The sequence below is a fragment of the Onychomys torridus genome, chromosome 16, assembly GCF_903995425.1.
Source record: "Onychomys torridus chromosome 16, mOncTor1.1, whole genome shotgun sequence".
In the NCBI taxonomy this organism is placed as follows: domain Eukaryota; kingdom Metazoa; phylum Chordata; class Mammalia; order Rodentia; family Cricetidae; genus Onychomys; species Onychomys torridus.
The window spans coordinates 45,310,065-45,330,663 of record NC_050458.1 but is presented as its reverse complement, the minus strand read 5'-3'; the positions used below and the strand labels follow the sequence as shown (position 1 = coordinate 45,330,663).

The following is a 20,599-nucleotide window of genomic DNA, read 5'->3' as shown; positions in this document are numbered from 1 at the left end:
CTGATGACTGGCTATCACATCCTAGAAGCAGCAGCATAGGGGACCGGAAGGGAAGGACCAGGACCTGGCACTGAGGCTTGGCTGTGTCTGGCCAGCCACACCACCTGAGACAGGACCCTAGACTTCCTCTGTGAGGAAGTCACCACTGGCCCTCCATACTACAGGCCGCTGGAATGAAAGGTGAAATATAATGGGCAGGAAACCCTGGACACAGGGACTAGGTGACAGCCAGGCTTTCGTGAGCAGAGGAAGCGAACTGAGTGCTATGGGACACACCTGTGAACCCCAGAACTCAGGAGGCAGAGGCAGGAGGTTTCCAAATTTAAGGCCAGCCTGGACTACACCACTAGTTTTAAGCTAGCCTAGGCTCCAGAGAAAGATTCCATCTCAAAATGGAGAAAGGAAGGAAGGAAGGAAGGAAGAAAGGAAGGAAGCATAGCAGAGCAGAAAAGGATAAAGGATTACCTTCTTACACACACAAGAACTATACCAAAAAAAGAGGAGCAGGCAGATCTGAACTCAAGGTACAGACAGCCCCCCTCAAATGCTAGCCCAGCACTGTGTCACAGGCCTGTATTCCTTGCTACCTGAGGAGCTGGGGCAGGAGGGCGCTGTTTGAGGCCTGCCTAGTTTACAAAGTAAGTTCAAGCCTAGCTTAGGTAACTGCTTGTCTCAAAACAAAAATAAAATGGGCTGTGACTGTAACTTAGAGGCCCCGAGTTCAGTACATGGAACACATGGAACCTGCATGACACCCTGGAAGTCTCTCTGACCGCCACTGTCTGTCTGTCTTGTATCTCTAAGGTGTAGAGAAATAAGGAGCTCCCAGTGGCTGAGTAATGTTGTCTTCTCACCCTTGAGCTCCCCATAGTCCTTAGAGGGAGTATCTGCCACGTGGGAGGGAAAGGTAGTCCTAGGCCCGGTGGGAAGGGAAATGAGACCAAAGCCTGGCAGCATTCTGGGCAGCATGTCGTGGCCCTTTCTTTTCAGTTTGTTTATTTTATGTGAGTGCTCTATCTGCACATACACCTTGTGCCACAAGAGGGCATCAGATCTCACTAGAGATGGTTGTGAGCTACCATATAACGGGATGCTGGGAATTGAACTCGGGACCTCTGGAAGAGCAGCTAGTGCTCTTAACCTCTGAGCCATCTCTCCAGTCCTGTCAATGCCCTTTCTGACTCTTTCCTGAAGCCCCAGGGGCAGTACAGTTCCTATCTTTTTGCTTCAGGCCCTGGCTTTGAGCCAGGTGACAGTACTTTAAGACTTGAGAATCAGGGCTCTGGGTCACCAGCACACTGCCCATGGGTTGGCCTGCTATGTTCCACGCCACTTGCTTGCCCTACCCCACTCACCTGGTTGGCCTGCCCGGGTCCATGGGCTGCCTCCAGGGCCTTGTACAGTCCCTCGGACATCAGCACCAGGAAGCCTGTCACGCCATCCAGAGGCTGTGCGCCATGGATTTCCGGCTCGGCGATGATGGGTTTGGACTTGGCAGCACTATGGGAGAGTGGATTGAGGGCTTGGTGTGGAAAGGCCCCCAGGGGGCACTGCTTCTGCTGAGGGTAAGAATCTACACTCAGAACAGAAAACATTGGACTCGGTAAGAGGGAAAGCAGAGCTGACTCCTCAGGGCAGCCACTAAAGTAAAGCCCAGGGGCCATGAAGACAAAGGTCAGATGGTAGATCTGGGCTCCACTCTGCTTCCTGCCACAGCCACAGGCTGGTTTGCGGCAGGGCGGGGTGGGAATGGAGCATCGAGATGGCTGTGACTTCTGTACGCATTAACTGATAAGGGGAGTAGCCTCCCCTAATTTACAATCATGTAACCAAGGATGACTTTGAGCTCCTAATGTTCCTGCCTCTACCTGTCAAGTGCTGGATGACAAACCTGGACCACCACGACACCTGGCTGGGAGGTTATCTTTCAAAGGCCTGTATGTCAGCGGGGTGATGCCATGAATGCCTGTATTCTCAGTACTCGGGCAGCTGGGACAGGAAGAGGATGTCAAAGTCAACACAACATAGGCACCACTATGGGTCATCTCAGTCTGGGTCACTAGTAAGAGACTATTTTGAAATAAAAATAAATTTAAAAGCAAAGAAAAGCCCATCTTCTTGCTGTAACTTGACCTCTGCCAAGCTTAGCGTCTATTTCAGCTAAGATCCCATCTAATACCGTGCAGATGTGTGTCAATCATTATAGTGTCAAAACACTCCAGCACATGTGTCCTGTGAGGACATTTTTGACAAACACTGAGAGGAGGGAAGTCTGGGAGCATCCTCAGTGTCATTACTCAGGGGCTGCTCAGGTAGATGCTGACAGAGCCATCTGCTGGAGTCATAGTGTCTGTCACACGGCAGGACAGCAGCTCAAGGCAGGTGTGCACGGGTGGAGGGACAGACACCTTCATGGAAGCAGAGGCACGTGACCTGTCCTGACCACACTGAGCTGCTCCTTTTCATGTCGACAGAGGCAGAGCTTGTGGGTGCACCCTAGCTCCCATGACACACATAAGACATCTGGAAGCAAGACACATAAGGGACGAGCAGCCTCTGGGTGGGGTGGGTCTGCTTGGGATGGAAGGCTGCACGCCCCTTTCCGAACTGTTTTAAGTCACAGACCTCCTACCCAATGAAGTAAACAGAACCCTGCGAACCAGGGGCAAAGCTTTCCAATACCGGATATTCAGATTCTGGGAGGAGAAGGACTCTTAGCCAGGAAGCCTGGCCTTGCTGAGGGAGTCTCTGGTAAAAATGTTCTGGCTGTGACACAGTGCGGGAGTGGAACACACAGGCACTTGTGAGAAGTTCCCCACCACAGCTAGCTAGAGGTGAAGGACCAAATTCAGACTGCCTGGGCCCATCACCAATACCATGACTGGCCAGGTCCTGAATGTCTCCATGCCTCAATTTGCCCTCATGGACATGCCTGTGGGTTAATGACAGGACCCAGCACAGAGGGTCTGAGTAGGAGGTGAACAAGAGGTCATGCATAAAGGGTGAGCACACTAGACACAACAAAGGACCATCACTGCCATGGGGACTTGGGTAGCCCCAGAGGGAACGGCCCTGGAAGGGAATGGATGAGTCATCCCCCAGCTCTACCTGGCCTAAGTCACAGACAAGGACTAAGAGCCCTTTGGTCTTGTCAGTTCCTGTTCACGCTGGCACCGCACGCTGTCACGAGACCCTCCCACCAGGCTCTGTGGCACTTTTGCTGTCCTGGACTTGGTCAGTTCCCTCCTCGACCCTTGTGGGCCTAGATCACAGGACCAGACTGCTGGTCTGGGCCCACTCCACACCCAGCTCTCTGGAGGCAGAAAGTATCTTCTGGGGCCCATAGCCCCCCCCCCCCCCCACTGCAGCCTGGGATCTGTTTTGACCCCAGCTCCTCTGGTCTCACAAATGGCTGGGGCTGCGGGGATGACCACCTACCTGAGCAAGTCAATGTCGGTGTAGGCGTATTTGACCTTGTAATCCCCAATGCGCCTGGTGCTCTCCTGTCCACAGATGGTGCCCACCTGCTTGACCTTTCCTGCATCCAAACCTACCGAAGAGAGGACAACTCAACAGGCCCCTTTCTCCTCGGTGAAGAGTGGAAGGGGATGGTGATGAGACAGCCACACACTCGGTGAGTGAGGACAAAACAAAGGGAAACGTAAAGGATGCCCAGGTACCACAGAGCACAACAACCCAGTGTCCCCGTTCTCAGTCCCTAACCTTAATGGAACAACCCTCATTCAGGCCCTGCTATGGTTGGAAGGTGTCATGTCCCCATGGCCTCATGTGTCTGAACACTTAGCTCCTAGCTGGTGGTGCTGTTCTGGGAGGCTCTGGAACCTTTTAGATATGGGGTTTAGCTGGTAGCAGGACTGCAGAGTGGGCTTTGGAAGGCATAGGCTAACCAGCTTCTGGTGCTCTCTTCTCTTCCTGATTTGCCAAGATTTAATAATTAACTGTCACAGAATCCTGCCACCACTCAGCCACCATGCTCTCCCATCATGACAGACAGTATCCCTTTTTAGGATTAGTAAAAAAAAAAACAAAAAAACAAAAAAAACTCTTTCTTCAGCTACTTCTGTCAGGCATCTGGCTGCAGTAAAGAGAAAAGTAACTCAATACAGGCTTCTCCCTGCAGGCACTGTGGCACTAGTCAGTGTGGTCCTGTCTGCCTCTGCTCAAAGCCCAGAAGGCGGCCATGTCTGCAGGGCTGGGAGAGAAGGGAAGGCTCCAGCAACACTGGGATTGCAGGACTTCTCTGCTCTCTTGGAGTCTCACACAAACAGGGACATGCGCCTACTACGAGCCAGATGCTCCTCTGGGAAGCAGTTTGCATTCACTAACTCTCCAAAGGGGGTGTTACCATTACCCTCACCACAGATGAAGAGGTTCCCAAGTCACAACGGTCCAGCAGCAGATCCAGCCCTGGCTACAGGCCCAGCCCTTCTGGCACGCACCTCCCTCTCCCAGTTACCAAAGGAAGGCACAGAGGGAGCCCAGGAGCTGGCCTCCCTGTCCCCACAGGTCTCTGAGCCCCGTCTCCCCTACTCACCCAGTTGTGAAAGGCGAAAGAGCTCATCCTCATTCTCCGTGGTGTGGTCCACGTTCAGCTGTGTCACCTGTAACCCATCTACTGTAGATTTGCACAGAAGGGCCCGGTTTGTACCTGCAGCAAAGTTTGATCAAGATTAAGCAGAGGGAGAAACAGGACCCACAGACACAACAGGGAGACAAGCAGACGTCACACACCAAGGAGCACGGACACGGGGATGATTCGCCAAACAAGGACAGCTGAGTCAGTACGGAAGCAGGCTATATGTTACAGAGTGCTCAGAGGACTGAGCTTACTAAGACACTTGTCCTTAGGGACCCATACCAAGTCTTTAGATCATCACGGCACAGTATCTGTGGTTGTTGTCAAACCATTTGGGAAGAAGGGGCTCCAGAGGAGACAAGACTGGCCACAGGACAGTAACAGCCGGGGCTGGTGTAGGGCATGGAGGTTCACTAACTACTATTTACCAGCCGCTTTACATCCTGCAAGTTGATCCCTAAGGAAATCTTAAGAGAAGGAGGAAGAAGAACTGGAAAGATGGCTCAGCGGTTAATGGCACCGGCTGCTCTTCCAGAGGACCCGGGTTCAATTCTCAGCACCCACATGGCAGCTCACAACAGTCTGTAACTCCAGTTCCAGGGGATCTGATATCTTCACACAAATGCACATAAAATAAATTTAAATAAATTATCTTTTAAAAAAAGGAAGGAAGGAAGGAAGGAAGGAAGGAAGGAAGAAGGAAAGAAAAGGAGGAGGCTGGAGAGATGGCTCAGAGGTTAAGAGCACTGGCTGTTCTTCTAGAGGTCCTGAGTTCAATTCCCAGCAATCACATGGTGGCTCACAACCATCTGTAATGAGATCTGGTGCCTTGTTCTGGTGTGCAAGCATACACACAGAACACTGTATACATAATAAGTAAAATCTTGAAAAAAAAAAAAAGGGGAGGAAATGAGCCAGGGATGCCATGAGCCCTTATGGTGGTTAGGAAGAAAATGGCCCCCAAAGGGAAAGGCACTAATGGGAGTGTGGCCTTGTTGGAGGAAGCGTGTCACCATGGAGGTACGCTTTGAGGTCTCAAATGCTCAAGATATACCCAGTGAGACAGTCTACTTTCTGTTGCCTTCTGATCAAGATAAAGCTAGCACCATGTCTATCTGCATGCTACCATGCTCCCTGCCACAATGATAATGAACTAAACCTCTGAACCGAAAGTTGCCACTCCAATTAAATGTGGTTCCTTTCTAAGGGTTGCTGTGGTTGTGGTGTCTCTTACAGACCTCACAGTGACATGCATCCTGCACCAGTTCTTGGGTCCCCTGATGGCCCCTCTTCTGGCCTTAAATACAAATGTCCCTATCACTCAGCTTCCTGCTCTTTTTGAGAGTGCAGAGCAAGCCTTCACTCTAGGTAACTTCTTTCAAAAGAAGCCATGGGGCGGCAGATGTTGGGAGCATAGAGGTTCTTGCAGTCATAGATAAGCACTAGGGAAATCAGGAATGTTAGACATGCAGGGCTGTCTCCTCAAAGGAACAGACACATAACCTGTTTTCCACCCAGAAAGCTGGAAACGGAGGTACTTAACAGTCTAGACGACCTCTGTGCTATCTTTAGGGCCAGGTCACATGTGGCTCCTCCAGGCTCCCACAAACAGGACCTGACTGAAGTGGTTAATAGCCTAGGTGACCTCTGAGCCATCTGTATGCCCAAGATCATACCAGATCTAGATCCTTCCCTAGGTCCTTAACAAATGTAGTCGATCTATAGAACACATTTTCATAGAAGAAGTGACTTGTACTTGGAAAAGTTTCACTGGGTAATCCCAGCACTCGGGAGGCAGAGGCAGGGAATCCTCTGTGAGTTCGAGACCAGTCTGATCTCCACAGTAAGTTCCAGGACAGCCAGGAGAGACCCTGTCTCAAAAAAAAGGAATGGAAGAGTCCTGATATAATTATGCTTTGCTGTGCACATGGGACTGTGTTATACTTGGAAACGTCTCTCCAAACTGTAGTGTATTTAAATATGTCTAAAATAAACTGCCCGGTGTCAGACTCTAGCACAGTGGTTCTCAGCCTTCCTAATGCTGATACTCTTTAATACAGTTCCTCAGGTTGTAATGACTCCCAACCATAAGATTATTTTATTGCTACTTCATAACTGATTTTGCTGTTATTATGAATCATAATGTAAATATCTATGTCTTCTGATGGTCTTAGGCAATCCCCGTGAAAGGGTTGTTTGACCCCTAGGTTGAGAGACACTGCTCTAAAAGTTTGAACCGACGACGACAGGCTACTGAACCATGTTGAACTGGATTTGCCTCACAGGGATTCGATCATTACTCTGCTAGCCCTGGTGTTTGCAGAGAGCCCACACAGAGATGGCTCAGCAGTTAAGAGCACTGGCTGCTCTTCGGAAGGGTGTAGTTCTGTTCCCAGGACCCACGTGGTGGCTCACAACCATCTTTAACTCCAGTTCCAGGGGATCATATGCCTACTTCTGGCCTCCACAAGCACCAGGCACACATGTGGTACACAGACACACATGTAGACAAAACACTCATACACGTATCTTAAAAAACAAAACCAAAATGGATGCAATTCATGCAAAGCCAGGACATCTGCCCTTGCCCTGCCTCATCTGCTCGCCCTCCCTCTGGGACTGACACATCCAACAGCGTGAAGGGGAGACAGGCATGCAGGACGCAGGCGGGTGTGGGGCGGGTGGTGGCTCACCAACATTGGCCACATAGAGCTTGTTGTTGAGAAGGACTGCCACGACGGCCATGGCCCCTCCCGAAATCTCCCTCTCCAATGCCTTGAGTCTCTCGAGGATCTTCTGATACTGGGGTGGCAACTGGTGCTGGGGTACACCCTGCAAGTCATCATCAAGAGAGGTCAGAACAGCACAGGGCTTGAGGGCCATCTTACCAATGCTCTCCGCCCCTGAAGATAAAGACAGACCGATGACAAACAGCAAAGACACAACCAGGCTGGATACCTGGAGGACGCCTGGGAAGGCCGCTGGTGTTTTAACCTGAAGGTGATCCTGGCTCTGGCCTGAACCAGACAACAGAACCTAGAAAGGCCTTTCCTTCCACCTACTTCTGCTACCCAAAGATGATCCTCGGAAAAAAGCTGCCCACCGATGGCCAAGAGTCCCCACAGGGATACACTCACTGCCATCCCAGCCTCCCCAACAGGACGCTGCCTCAGGATTCCTCCTGCAGGCCTTCTGTGCCCGTGGGCGACAAGCGACACAGAGGATTAGTGTTGGTACCCAGCGGTACAGACAGGCCATTACCTCTGGCAGCTGGGACTGGAGGCTGGCTTTCTCAGCCAAGGCGTCATCGATGGACTCCAGGAAGCTCCTCTCTACCACATCGAAGGCCTGAAGGGACACAGGTCAGGGCAAGGGCTGGCTCAGACAATACCATCACCTCCTGCTAAATGTCCCTATGGAGAGTGACAGAGCCACGGCATCCACGGCAGATCCCCTGTGACGACGGGTGAGTGACACACATCATTTGTGCCTCACATGCGGGCCTTCCTGTCCAGTGTTTGACAAAGACCTTTAGCTGTGGGATGGGAGAAGGGTGCTACCTAGGCAGCCTGCAAAGGAATCAGAGAGGCGGGAGCAAGGGCCAAGTCCTGTGCTCAAGACCGGAGAGGTGGAAACCCTGTGCTGCACACTGGGCTTCGTGGAAACTGGGAGAATCTACCCATGGCACCGGGCTCAGAGGGGTGCCTGGTCAATGAGAGTCTGTAGTGACGTGGAGACCTCTGCTGAAGAGGCCTTGGTCAGGACCTGATGGACACTGGGGAAGCAGAAAGCTTCCCCTGGCCTAGGAGCCCCGAGGTCATGGAGAACAGGAAAAGGCTGGGGCAATTTCTCAAAGACCAAGAAGCCTTCCTGGGTAGAGGAAAATCCCAGCACACCAACAAAAGAAACACAGCCCTGGCCAGTGAGGTGTAGGCCAGAACAGGAGTGGGGATAGTTGCTGAACACGCAGGGTGCCGTCAGCACTGGAGAATGAGCACCTAACCACATCCCAAGCAAAGAAGTCACTGTAAGGACCTTGTCCCCACAGGGCCTCCATTCTCCATTCCAGGTGATGCCTCCTCCCAAGTCAGTCCTGCTACCAATGGAAAAACTGCTGCTCCCTGCCTGCCTTAGACTCCTGGGGGGCAAGGAACCCTTGCTACAATCAACTGTACCCAGAACTGATCTTTGGTAGGGGATGAAAAAGTAGGTAATCGTCAAATCACCCTGTCCACATTTAGAGCTGCAGGGCCCAAGTTCTAGAGAAGAGAGACCACTGGCAGCCAGCCCAATGCCCTTACCTGTAGCAGGACCCGCCGCACATCAGCCTCAGTGTGTTCAGTGTGGAGCTGACCCAGCAGAAGCTCTGCAGAGAGCCTCTGGGCCACAAAGTTGGTCACCCGGGTGCCATCATAGCCATTGAAGACCCCGTACAGGAAGCAGTTGTTTTCACTTCTAGCAGAGGGAGGGCAGGAAGAGGGCTGAGACCAGGGCCATGAAGGTGATGGGGAAGAAGGAACGGAACTGGGGAGGGGCTAAAGGCAGAAAAGGCTTCAGGTATTCATCTAGGCCCCACATGGTGGCCATCGTTTCACTATAAAAATGACCTGCTTGCTGATCCTCCCTCTCAGCCTACTCCATCCCTACCCCATAGCAGGCCCTTGGCTTAACTAGACATGGAAAGGGCCACAGTAGTGGTCACGTCCCACAGGCCCCACTTCACAGGCAAGCCTCATACACAGCAGTGGCAAGGCAGAATCTTTTCTTGCTCTGTCCGTACAGCAACGCCACACATACCTGAACTGAAGCCAGTTGTCCTCTGGAGGGTGGCTCTCGGTGCTCTTACCATCAGCAGAATAGCTGCGGTTGGAGGCTGAACCGACTCCGGAGAGGTGACAGAGGGGCAGGTCATCCGTCCAGCTTGGCTGCTGCTCCTGGGAAACACCAGGCAAGTGTGACAGCCCGCCATCTTCCCCAGATCCCATTGCACCTGCTTCTCCAAGTCCCACAAGATGGTTTTGCCTGGGAAATGACGCTTCTCTGAAGAGACACAAAGCTTTCCTGTTTCCGTGGTGTACACACAAACTGGTTCCCATGGAAATCCTAAAACGGCAGCATTCCCAGGTGGAAAGCTCGGGGTGGCTTCTCAGAGAGAGCTGCACTACAAGGCGGGAGTCACACTCCTCCCACAAAGGTCCTGACCATGCAGCACGCAAGGAAACCAACTGCAGCATGCTGCCCCACCGGCACAATGCCTGACCTGGGTGCAGCCAGCTGGGTTGTCTGTGCTAGAAACAGCTTCCCACGCTTGCTCTCAGGAAGGCAGCTGGGACCTGGCCTTCAGAAACTCCTGCCTGCAAGTCAGTCTGTCATCCTTCCTGATAATGGAGGCGGCCTCTACCTGTGTCCCTTCCCATCCCCCACCACATCTTCTCCAACAGCTGGGGCTTGAAGGACCACGCACACCCTTTTTCTTGTCCACCAAGTCTTCTGGGATCGCCGACTCAGGGGTCACTGCCTTGTGTACCTGTACTTCACCCTGGTCCCATCTCTCATGCCCACAACTGACTTTTATCCCCTCCTACCAGATCTCAAACCAGGATGTTTTGCACAATAACTGCAGATACACACACACACACACACACACACACACACACACACACAGTCCAAGTAGTCTTGGCCTAAACATCCAATTCTTTTTTTTTTAATACAAGATTTCTCTGTATAACCGCGACTGTCCTGGAACTCGTCCTATAGATCAGGCCTGCATCTGCCTCCAGAGTGCTGGGACTAAAGGCATGTGCCACCACTGCTAGGCAAACATCCCAACTCTTAATTTTGTAAGGTTCCTAGTGGTGGCCCCTAAGCATCTGTATTTTCTTTTATTTCCTTCTCTTCCCCTTTCCTTTTGGACGTAGGACTTAGTAGTAGGCAAGACACAGCAGTAGGAAACAGCACAATGGAAGTCCTTGTGAGTACAAGACTCAGGACTATCTGACCCCATCCATGGTCACTGGGGATGGGTTGCTTATCAGCCATGTCTTCATGTTCATATGCATTAAATTTGAGAAGACCCTATCTGGCAGGCAGGGAACTTGGTCTTGTGTGAGGCCTCAATTATACATTCTCTATTCTGCAGTTAGGAAGGATGGACAGAAGCACCTGGCTAAGGTAAACAGTGGCCAGTGTGCCCTGAGGCTCCCAAAAGCACCCTGCATATGTAGCTAAAGCCAAGACTGCAACAGCGTAAGATTAAAGACACAAACACCCACTGGAAGGCTATCGCAAAGGTCCAGAAAGCAAGTACCCACATGGCAGGCATCAGACCTATATGTAGTGCACATATATACATGCAGGCAAAACGTTCATACACATAAAATACTTTGAAAAAGTTGGAAAGTGTTTTTTTTGTTGTTTTTTGTTTTGTTTTTTTTTTAGTTTTTCGAGACAGGGTTTCTCTGTGTAGCTTTGTGCCTTTCCTGGAGCTCGCTCTGTAGACCAGGCTGGCCTTGAACTCACAAAGATCCGCCTGCCTCTGCCTCCCGAGTGCTGGGATTAAAGGTGTGCGCCACCACCGCCCAGCAAGTTGGAAAGTTTTATTGAAATATTCAACAATTACGACCACCAGATGCAATTTCTTACATGCTAATTTTCAAAGAAGGTGTAAAACAGCTGGGTGGTGGTGGCACATGCCTTTAATCCCAGCACTTGGGAGGCAGAGACAGACACAGGTGGATTTCGTAAATTCACAGCCAGCCTGGTCTACACAGAGAAACCCTATCTCAAAAAACCAAAGCAAAAAAAGGAAAAGAAATGAAAGATAAAGATGTAAAACCACTTCAGCTGGCTGCCCCAGATATGGAAAGAACTAGCTTCTGTGGCAAATTTCACCTTCTGCTATTTACATAGTGAGAAGTCAGTTTATAGACATACACATAATCCAATTTTAATTGCTTTTATACCACATTTGTCTATTTTAAGGCTTTTGTTCAGTACTTAGTGCCCTGGAGCCACTGTTGCAGGGTGTGGGAGTCTATTTTATTTTAAATGATCATGTAGTTAAGTTGATCTCTTTGGGTGTGCAGTCCTGCTGATACACTAGAGATCTGTATCTCTAGATACCTGACCTCTGGTCAGGACACAGAATGCCCAACATTCCAAATGCATTGCTGGGGTGGGAGTTTGCTCCACCTACCCCAGGCCTGGGGCATACTGGCCTGTTCTTCATCCTGTGGTTTTGCCTTTTTTTTTTTTTTTTTTTTTTTTCCAGACAGGGTTTCTCTGTGTAGTTTTGTTTTGTGCCTTTGGAGACCAGGCTGGCCTCAAACTCACAAGAGATCCGCCTGCCTCTGCCTCCCGAGTGCTGGGATTAGAAGCATGCGCCACCACCGCCTGGCAGTTTTGCCTTTTTAAGAATGACGTCTGACAGCGGGGTGGTAGTGGCGCATGCCTTTGATCTCAGTACTTGGGAGGCAGAGGCAGGCAAGTCTCTGTGAGTTCAAGGCCAGCCTGGTCTACAGAGCTCCCAGGACGGCCAAGCTACCTGTCAAAGCATGTGGTGTACAACCCTTTAAGACTGGCTTCTTTTGTGCATCCTGCCCTTGAGATTCAGCCACACTGTTGCTTGTATGCAGTAATAACTTGCTCATCTTTCCCATAGTTCTCTTTTCTCATTGTTGGACAAAGAAGGAGTCTGCTTATCCCCGCATGCTCTGAAGGATGACATTTGGGCAACATTCATGTGCAAGCTATTATCTGAGCTTAACTTTTCACTTCTTTTGGTAACTACCTAGGGTTTGAGCTGCTTGGGTCACAAACATCTACTGGAAGGCTGACATGCATGTGGTACACACACATACATGCAAAAACAAAACACCAGGTCCAAGTAAACGGATGTTTAGCTTTTTCTTTTAAATTTCTTTATAGGGCCAGGAGTGATGGTATACACCTTTAGTCCCAGTACTTGGGAGGAAGGCCAGCCAGAGCTAGATAGTGACCCTGTCCCAAATATGACAGAGAGATAGGTTGATACTTACTATTTTATGTATTTGTGTATGCTAGCAAATACCCTATGTGTATGGCTGCTCCTGGAAGCCTGAAGGGGGAGCTAGAACCTGAGGCTTGGTGAGCCCCTGGACAGGGGTGCCAGGAATAAAACTAAAGTCTTCTGGAGAGCAAACAGGGTTCCTGACTGCTCCAGCCCCTGGGTGTGCAGCTCTGGCAGACGAGGCCAAAACATCTCCCAAGCAGCTGTACCACGTGTACTTTGGCCAGCAGCAAGTACTCCACTGTGTCGTGGTCAGCACGAGGTATCTATCACCTGACTGTTCTTTACTTCAGACACTCTAAAGTATGCCTGAGCTTGTGGTGTAATTTGCCTTCCCTGATACTTAATGATACTGAACATTTTTTCAAGTGTTCACTTGCTACCCGCAGGTCCTCTCTGGCAAGCATTTATTTATTTATTTAGTTATTTATTCATTCATTCATTCATTTATTTATTTATTATTTTTTGTTTTTGTTTTTTTGAGACAGGGTTTCTCTGTGTAACTTTGCGCCTTTCCTGGAACTCACTTAGTAGACCAGGCTAGCCTGGAACTCACAAAGATCCACCTGCCTCTGTCTCCCGAGTACTGGGATTAAAGGCGTGCACCACCACCGCCCGGCTTTTTTTTTTTTTTTTTTTTTGGGTGCATTTTATTTTATGCCTCCTTTTAAACTGTGTTGTTTAACAACAGAGTTCTGAGAGTTCTTTATATATTTTATAGTACAGTCCTTTGTTGACAACATGATTTGTAAATACTTTCCCAAGTCTGCAGCTTGCCATTCCATTTATCTCATATTAGTTTTGGTAGAATAAATATAAATTTTTTTCCTATTTTCTTTTACAACTATTCATTCATTCATTCATTCATTTATTTATTATGTATACAATATTCTGCCTGCATGTGTCCCTGCAGGCCAGAAGAGGGTACCAGATCTCATTACAGATGGTTGTAAGCCACCATGTGGTTGCTGGGAATTGAACTCAGGACCTCTGGAAGAGCAGTTGGTGCTCTTAACCACTGAGCCATCTCTCCAGACCATAAATATAAATTTTTGATGATTTCAATTTTATTGATTTCTTCCTTTTACGGTTTGTACTGAGTCATATCCAAGAGCTCCCTGAGCAGCCCAGGCCATGAGAACCTCACATTCACTAGAAATTTTACAGTTCTATGTCTACATCCAAGACCTCTTTTGAATTAATCTCTGTAGCAGGAAGCTCTAGGTCAATGTCCCTCTGCATATGGCTGTCCAGTGGTTCTAACACCACCTTTGAAGATCAGCTTTCTCTACTGAGTTACCATCAGACCTCTGCTGTTTCTGGACTCTGTTCTGTTCATCTCTGTGATGCACATTTTATCCCTTCAGCTTTGTGATAGTCTTAAATTCACTTACAGTACCAGTGGTTCTCAACCTTCCTCATGCTGTGACCCTTTAATACAGTTCCTCGTGTTGTGGTGACTCCAACCATAAAATTATTTCATTGCTATAATTTTGCTAGTGTTATGAACTGTAATGGAAATATCTGAGATGCAGGACCCACAGGTTGAGAACCGCTGACCTAGGATTTCTCATACTGTATTATTTTTTTCTAAGACTGTTTTAGCTAGTCCAGATTCTCTTCTGCCTTCCCATATAAATTTTAGAGTTACTTTGCGCGCACACACACACACACACACACACACACACACACACACACACACACACACACAGGTCTTGTTGGGAATCCAGGCCCTATGGGTGGATACTCACCTGTAATTCCAACATTTGGGAAGCTGAGGCAGTAGGATCACAAGTTTGACACCAGGCTGGGTTACACAATGAGACCTTGTCTCACAAACAAATGAATAAATGATTGCAATTACTTAAATCACAGGCCAGCCTGGGGAGAACTGACATCTCCACTCCACCAATTTCTCTCTTCCTCCCTCCCTCCCTCCCTCCCTCCTTCCTTCCTTTCTTTTTTAGCTGAGGATTGAAAACAGGGGCCTTGTGCTTGTCAGGCAAGCACTCTACCACTGAGCTAAATCCCCAACCCTCCACCAATTTCTTGATCCATGAATATGGTATGCCTCCACACTCATTCATGTTTCCCTCATGGGATATTCACTTTAGTCACAATTTCACCCCAGGATATGAAGTCTCTGGGTCTCCTATTAGTCTCTGAGGACTCTATCTAAAAGTTACCACTGGAAATGAAATGGCTCAAGTTCTGCTTAGCTCCGGTGACATTAGGCCAAGTGAGAGCAAAAGGCAATCTGCTTCCTGGCAACGAAACACCTTCTAGCTCTGTTCTTGACTTACATCACTGTAGCCACATGTATTATGTGATTGTTGTGTATCTAGTTAACATACACACTCAATCTGCAACTGCTTAAAACCTATCTGCAGGCATTACTCAAAGTCCCAGGAACAACACAACACAGCAAAACAAGGAAACCAGTGGTTTGAAGCTTCCCTACTAGGGGAAGAGAGACACCAACCATACAATACAATAAATCGGCATGACAATTCTGCCAGGGATATGGGCTGTGGAGAAACACACTACAAAAACCAGACAGAAAGTGATGGGGTGAGCTCTTAGATGAGGTGGTAGGAAAAGCAGGTGACCTACAAGCCAGACCTGAGTGGCTGGAGTACTGGTCTTTCCAGAGAGTGGGACAGTATGTGCAAAGAGCCTGAGGTAGAAGAACGTACCTGACTGAAAGACACATGAGGCTGGTGTGGTGTGCACAGTGAGCACTGAGCATGAGGGAAAGCAGCTGGAGGCCTGAGGGTCTGTACAGATGTACAAACACAAGGGCACCTTTACACCAGGAGTATCCTGGGTCCTCGAGGAAGGACGGCAAGGAGGTACGTAATTCAGCACCCTACAGGCTGCAGACGGTTTAAAGTGTGGACGATGGTTTTAGAGTCCCATCTGCATTAAAGATGAGCTTAAGATGGACTGAACTCCTCTAACATGAGACAGGTGTTGGTTAAGGCTGGTTAAGTGGCAGCTCTTGAGGCCATGCTGGCAGAGGAGAGTGCTGATCGGAAGAATCACAAGCCATGGTTACCTTTTTAGAGCTTTATAGGGAGGGAGGGAAGGAAGGAAGGAGGGAAGGAGGGAAGGAGGGAGAGAGAGAGAGGGAGGGAGGGAGGACAGACGGAAGGGGAAGGAGAGAGAGTGAAGAGAAAGGAACGCACAGAGGGCCCACCCGCTTTTTAGGCTGGGCCACTGTCACAGCCTGGTGATTATTAATTAAAGACAGAATCCTTACAACGGGCAATACCAAATGCCATCTGTGATGTAGACCACCATTCCAATTAATGTACTTCCTTGGCCATCATCTAACCCACAAAAGGACAGACGGACACAGGATTCCAGGGACTAGAATCCTTTTAACATCCATACTTAGCAGAAAAAAGTAAGTATTACCCCAGCAACTAATTCAGGGTTAGAGATACAGTATTAGGAAGGCTAGTGGTGGGGCTGGAGAGATGGCTCAGAGGTTAAGAGCACTGGCTGTTCTTTCAGAGGTCCTGAGTTCAATTCCCAATAACTACATGGTAGCTCACAACCACCTACAATGAGAGCTTGTGCCCTCTTCTGTCCTGCAGACAGAATACTATATACATAACAAATAAGTCTTGAAAAAAGAGCTGGGCAGTAGTGGTGCATGCTTTTAATCCCAGAATTTGGGAGGCAGAGGCAGGTGGATCTCTGTGACACAGAGTGAGTTCCAGGAGGGCTCCAAAGCTACACAGAGAAACCCTGTCTCAAAAACAAAACAAAACAAAGTCTAGCGGCTGGGCCTAATGGCATACACCTGTAATCCCAGCACTGGGGAGTCTGAGCCCCTCAATAGCCCTCTCCCAGGGCCTGGGAAGAATCTACAACCAGCTGATATTCAAGGAACCTACGTACAGGATGAAACTCTTTCGTTTTCTCTCTCCACAGCTCCTCTCTGTTCCTTCTCCTCCCGTCCTCACCTTCCCTTCCTCTCACTGGTCCTTGTCTTACCAGCTGCCTGACTCTTACCTATTCAAAGCAAGGCTTCCAAGGTCCCCACAAGAGCATGGCAGTCAGCTTCATTTGCAACCCAAAGGGGAGTGAAGAGAGGATGTAGGGCAGATAAGGCCTGGAATAAGCCAGAAAGGGAATTTATGTGCTCAAAATATATTCTTTTTTTTTTGGTTTTTTGAGACAGGGTTTCTCTGTAGCTTTAGAGCCTGTCCTGGACTAGCTCTGTAGACCAGGCTGGCCTCAAACTCACAGAGATCCACCTGGCTCTGCCTCCAGAGTGCTGGATTACAGGCGTGCACCACCACCACCGGACTCAAAATATATTCTTTTAAGTGGTTAGGCAAAAGGTTATGAGTCTATCATAAATGTGCTCAAACTATGATCTTACAGGTGGTTAGGTAAAAGAATTTATAGAATCACTAAAGTAAAACTGCCTCTATTTTCCAAAGCTGCCATATACTGGCTGGGCTGGGTAACTCTGCTAGGAGCTAGGAATTCTGCCTCAAAGCTACAATGTACCTGGTATGCAAAAAACCCTTTTGTTCTGAGTCAGTTGCTCTGGAATGCCATTTGGGCTGTGAGAGAGGAGGGTCTGATCTTCAGTTGCACAAGAAACAAAGCTATGCTAGAGAAGAATTTCAGGTCAATGCACTGTTCTTGGAAGCATACATAGCATAACAAAAAAATCACTGCAGGAACCAGCTAATGTATACAGAAAAGCTAAAACACCACCAAGACTTCTTAAGCTATCTTGGGAAAAGCCCTTGACCTTTCCAAGCAGTAGCTGATAGTGGATTCCATACATTTTCCTGAGGCCTGCAGCACCACCAAGCCTAATTTTCTGGATTTGATCCCAGGACTCAACATGCATGTCTGCAAACACAAATACACACACACACACACACACACACACACACACACACAGAGGGGAAAATTTTTAAAGAAAAAAGCTAGCTGCTACCATGTGCAAATAAAGGACACATACTCTGATTGGAAAACCTGCCTTGGTGTTACTCAGGAAGCAATGCATGGTGGGAACCCAGGAAGATGCTCTGGGTGGGCCGATGCTGTACTGACCACCAAGGCCATATTTAGCTGATGAAGGAATAACAAACTCTCCCAAATCAGAAACCTGTGAGCGTAACAACATCAATGTACTCAGTTGGTACTTTGACCTTCAGTAATTACAATTACTGTCTGGAAACTCATACACTATATTTTTAAAAATCTCTTTTTCAGGGGCTGGAGAAATGAATCAGTGGTTAAGAGTACTGACTGTTCTTCCAGAGGACCCAGGTCCAATTCCCAGCACTTATATTGTGGCTTACAACCCTGTGTAATTCCAGTTCCAGAGGCTCTGACTGATGCCCTCTTCTGGCACCCACAGGCATTGCACACACAGTGCGCAGACATACTTACAGGCAAAGCATCCATCCACAAGAAATAAAAATAAACATTTTTTTGTGGGGTTTGAAACTGGCCTTACTGGGTAGCCATGGAACTCCTTGCTATGTAGACGAAGCTGGACTTGAACTCAAAGAGATCTACTTGTCTCTGCCTCCCAACTGCTGGGATTAAAGGCATGTGCCACCATGCCTGACTCTAAATAATTGTTTTCTTTTTAATTTTATTTTTACAATGTTGAGTCAGTAAATTCTAGAGATTTATCCTTTTACTAGCTGGCAAACAATATTTTTATCAAGACTCCAGTGCCAGTGTGCACTTACACAGTCTTTGTTTACCTTGAAAAAAGCACCCCCAAAACCACATTTACTGGTTTTCTTTTTGTATGTGTACAGGGTGAGTGTATGTGTATTCACATGTCTGGGTGTGTATGTGGCAAGGGGCTAAAACTGACATTGAGTCTCCTTGATTGCTCTCCACTTTATTCACTGATGCAGGGTCTCTCACTGAACCTGGAGATGGACAATTCCAGCCAGTCTTGTTGAATGCTGGAATTACAGGTAGGTCAACACACAGCATCTGGCTTTTACATGAGTGCTTGGGATTCAAACTTTGGTCCTCTGGTCCTTGTACAGCAGAGCTACCTCCCCCAACTGATGTTTGTTTTTTGTTTGTTTGTCTTTCCTGAGACAGGGTTTCTCTGTGTAGCTTTGTGCCTTTCCTGGAACTCACTTGGTAGCCCAGGCTGGCCTCGAACTCACAGAGATCCGCCTGCCTCTGCCTCCCGAGTGCTGGGGTTAAAGGCGTGCGCCACCGCCGCCCGGCTCTGATCTTTTCTTAACACGTTGTAAGTGTGTACTTTCGGTCTGTCAGAATGTCGATGCCAGCATCTCATTTAGTGGGTAACTCAGAGAGGAGCAACTTCCATTTTCATTAGCACACAGTGAGGCGCCTACTTTCTGCATCAACTCAACATTCAACTGGATGTGTGAATGCAGACAAGGCAAGAAAAAAGAACGACAGGGTAGAATTTGAAAATAAAGAAATAAAGCCTTTTCTCCCTGCAGGTGACATGGTAACACTACTGAAACCCCTCAAGTGTAATGCTAAAAGTAAAACAATGGGGGGGGGGGTCAAGCAGCAAGATAGGAAACACACTCCGAGTGCAGTGGCGCATGCCTTTAACTCTGGCACTTGGGAGGCGGAGACAGGGGGGCCTGGCCCACATCGTGAGCTCTAGCACAGCCAGGGCTACAAAGAGAGAATCTGTCTCAAAAAAAAAAAAAAAGGCAACATATGAGAAAGAAGAGCTTTGAGTCAGGAGAGGCAGCCAGCCTCCCAGGGGAAGCACACACCCACTGTCAGATAAAGCAAGTCCTTCCTGAAAGGTCTGGCAGGTTAGTGTCCCCCAGTCACACTCCTGTGGAAGACTTTTAAACCTACATTCACATAGTCACATGAGACCTTAATAGTCCGTCCAACCTTCCAGAGTACTGACAGAGCTTTGAATCTCACCCTGTCAGGCCAACAATCTCACACAGCTGTGAAGTTTGTTCAGCTAAAGCCTTCCATATAGCACTTCAAAATGAAGTCTAAAAAACTGCCGTGACAAAAGGTATGGGAAGTAAACTCACTTCTGGCAGAAGGGGTACACCAAGGGTTTACATTCCTTGAAAAGTCCAATACAGAGCTGAGTGTGGCGGCGCACGCCTTTAACCCCAGCACCCGGGAGGCAGAGGCAGGTGGCTCTCTGAGTTTGAGGGGTTAGAGAACAGCAAGGATTATTTAAAGAGATCCTGTCTCAACAAAAGACAAAAATCAAAAGTGCAACAACAAAAGAAAAGCTCAGTACAGGGCAGGCAAAATGGCTCAGTCCCTTGTTTCCAAGACTGAAAACCTGAGTTTGATCCCAGAATCCATCCACATGGTGGAAGGAGAAAAATGACTTTAAGTTGTCCTCTATCCTCCACATAATATTCATGTACCCCATCCCACCCCTCATTCACAAAATTAAAAAGGGGGGGAGCAAAGCGCAGTATATTGGGGCCTCAAATGAAGAGGCTTCTGGTCTTACTGCCACAATCACAGAGATGAGCACACCCTGAAGGCAACTACTTATGCCAGTGCATCTTGCTAAACAAGTCCCACTTACTTTACATTGGCCATCCTTTTGTTTGTTTTTTGAGACAGGATAACCCTGGCTATCCTAGATCTCGCTCTGTAGACCAGGCTGGCCGCGAACTCACAGAGACCCATTTGCCTCTGCCTCCCAAGTACTGGATTAAAGGTGTGCACCACCACCACCACCAGGCTCTACATTGGCCATCTTTAAGCAGTAAGTTCCTGGCCAGTTTGCCTTGGCTTACTAGTGAGATAAAGGCAAAATTTTACCCCACAGGCACAACTGAAAGCAAGCACGGGAGGCAACATTCACCTGTTGGTATTTCTATCTTATCCACCCTCCAGTCCTTGCTCCAATCCACCTTGGGAGTCACACATCGTCCTCAATAAATTATATACTTCCAATTTCACATCTGACCTCT

General features: G+C 48.5%; 1 protein-coding gene across 1 annotated transcript in view; it reads right to left on the bottom strand.

Annotated features, from left to right (window-relative positions):
* The window catches only part of Tab1 (TGF-beta activated kinase 1 (MAP3K7) binding protein 1), a 33,307-nt gene that overhangs the window by 5,283 nt on the left and 7,425 nt on the right, over positions 1-20,599 (bottom strand). The window contains exons 2-8 of the mRNA XM_036208174.1: positions 9,395-9,531; positions 8,899-9,052; positions 7,859-7,945; positions 7,291-7,429; positions 4,556-4,669; positions 3,439-3,550; positions 1,356-1,500 (exon numbers count right to left, since the gene is read on the bottom strand). Coding sequence (XP_036064067.1) covers positions 1,356-1,500; positions 3,439-3,550; positions 4,556-4,669; positions 7,291-7,429; positions 7,859-7,945; positions 8,899-9,052; positions 9,395-9,531 — 888 coding nt within the window. The remainder of the gene's footprint in view (positions 1-1,355; positions 1,501-3,438; positions 3,551-4,555; positions 4,670-7,290; positions 7,430-7,858; positions 7,946-8,898; positions 9,053-9,394; positions 9,532-20,599) is intronic.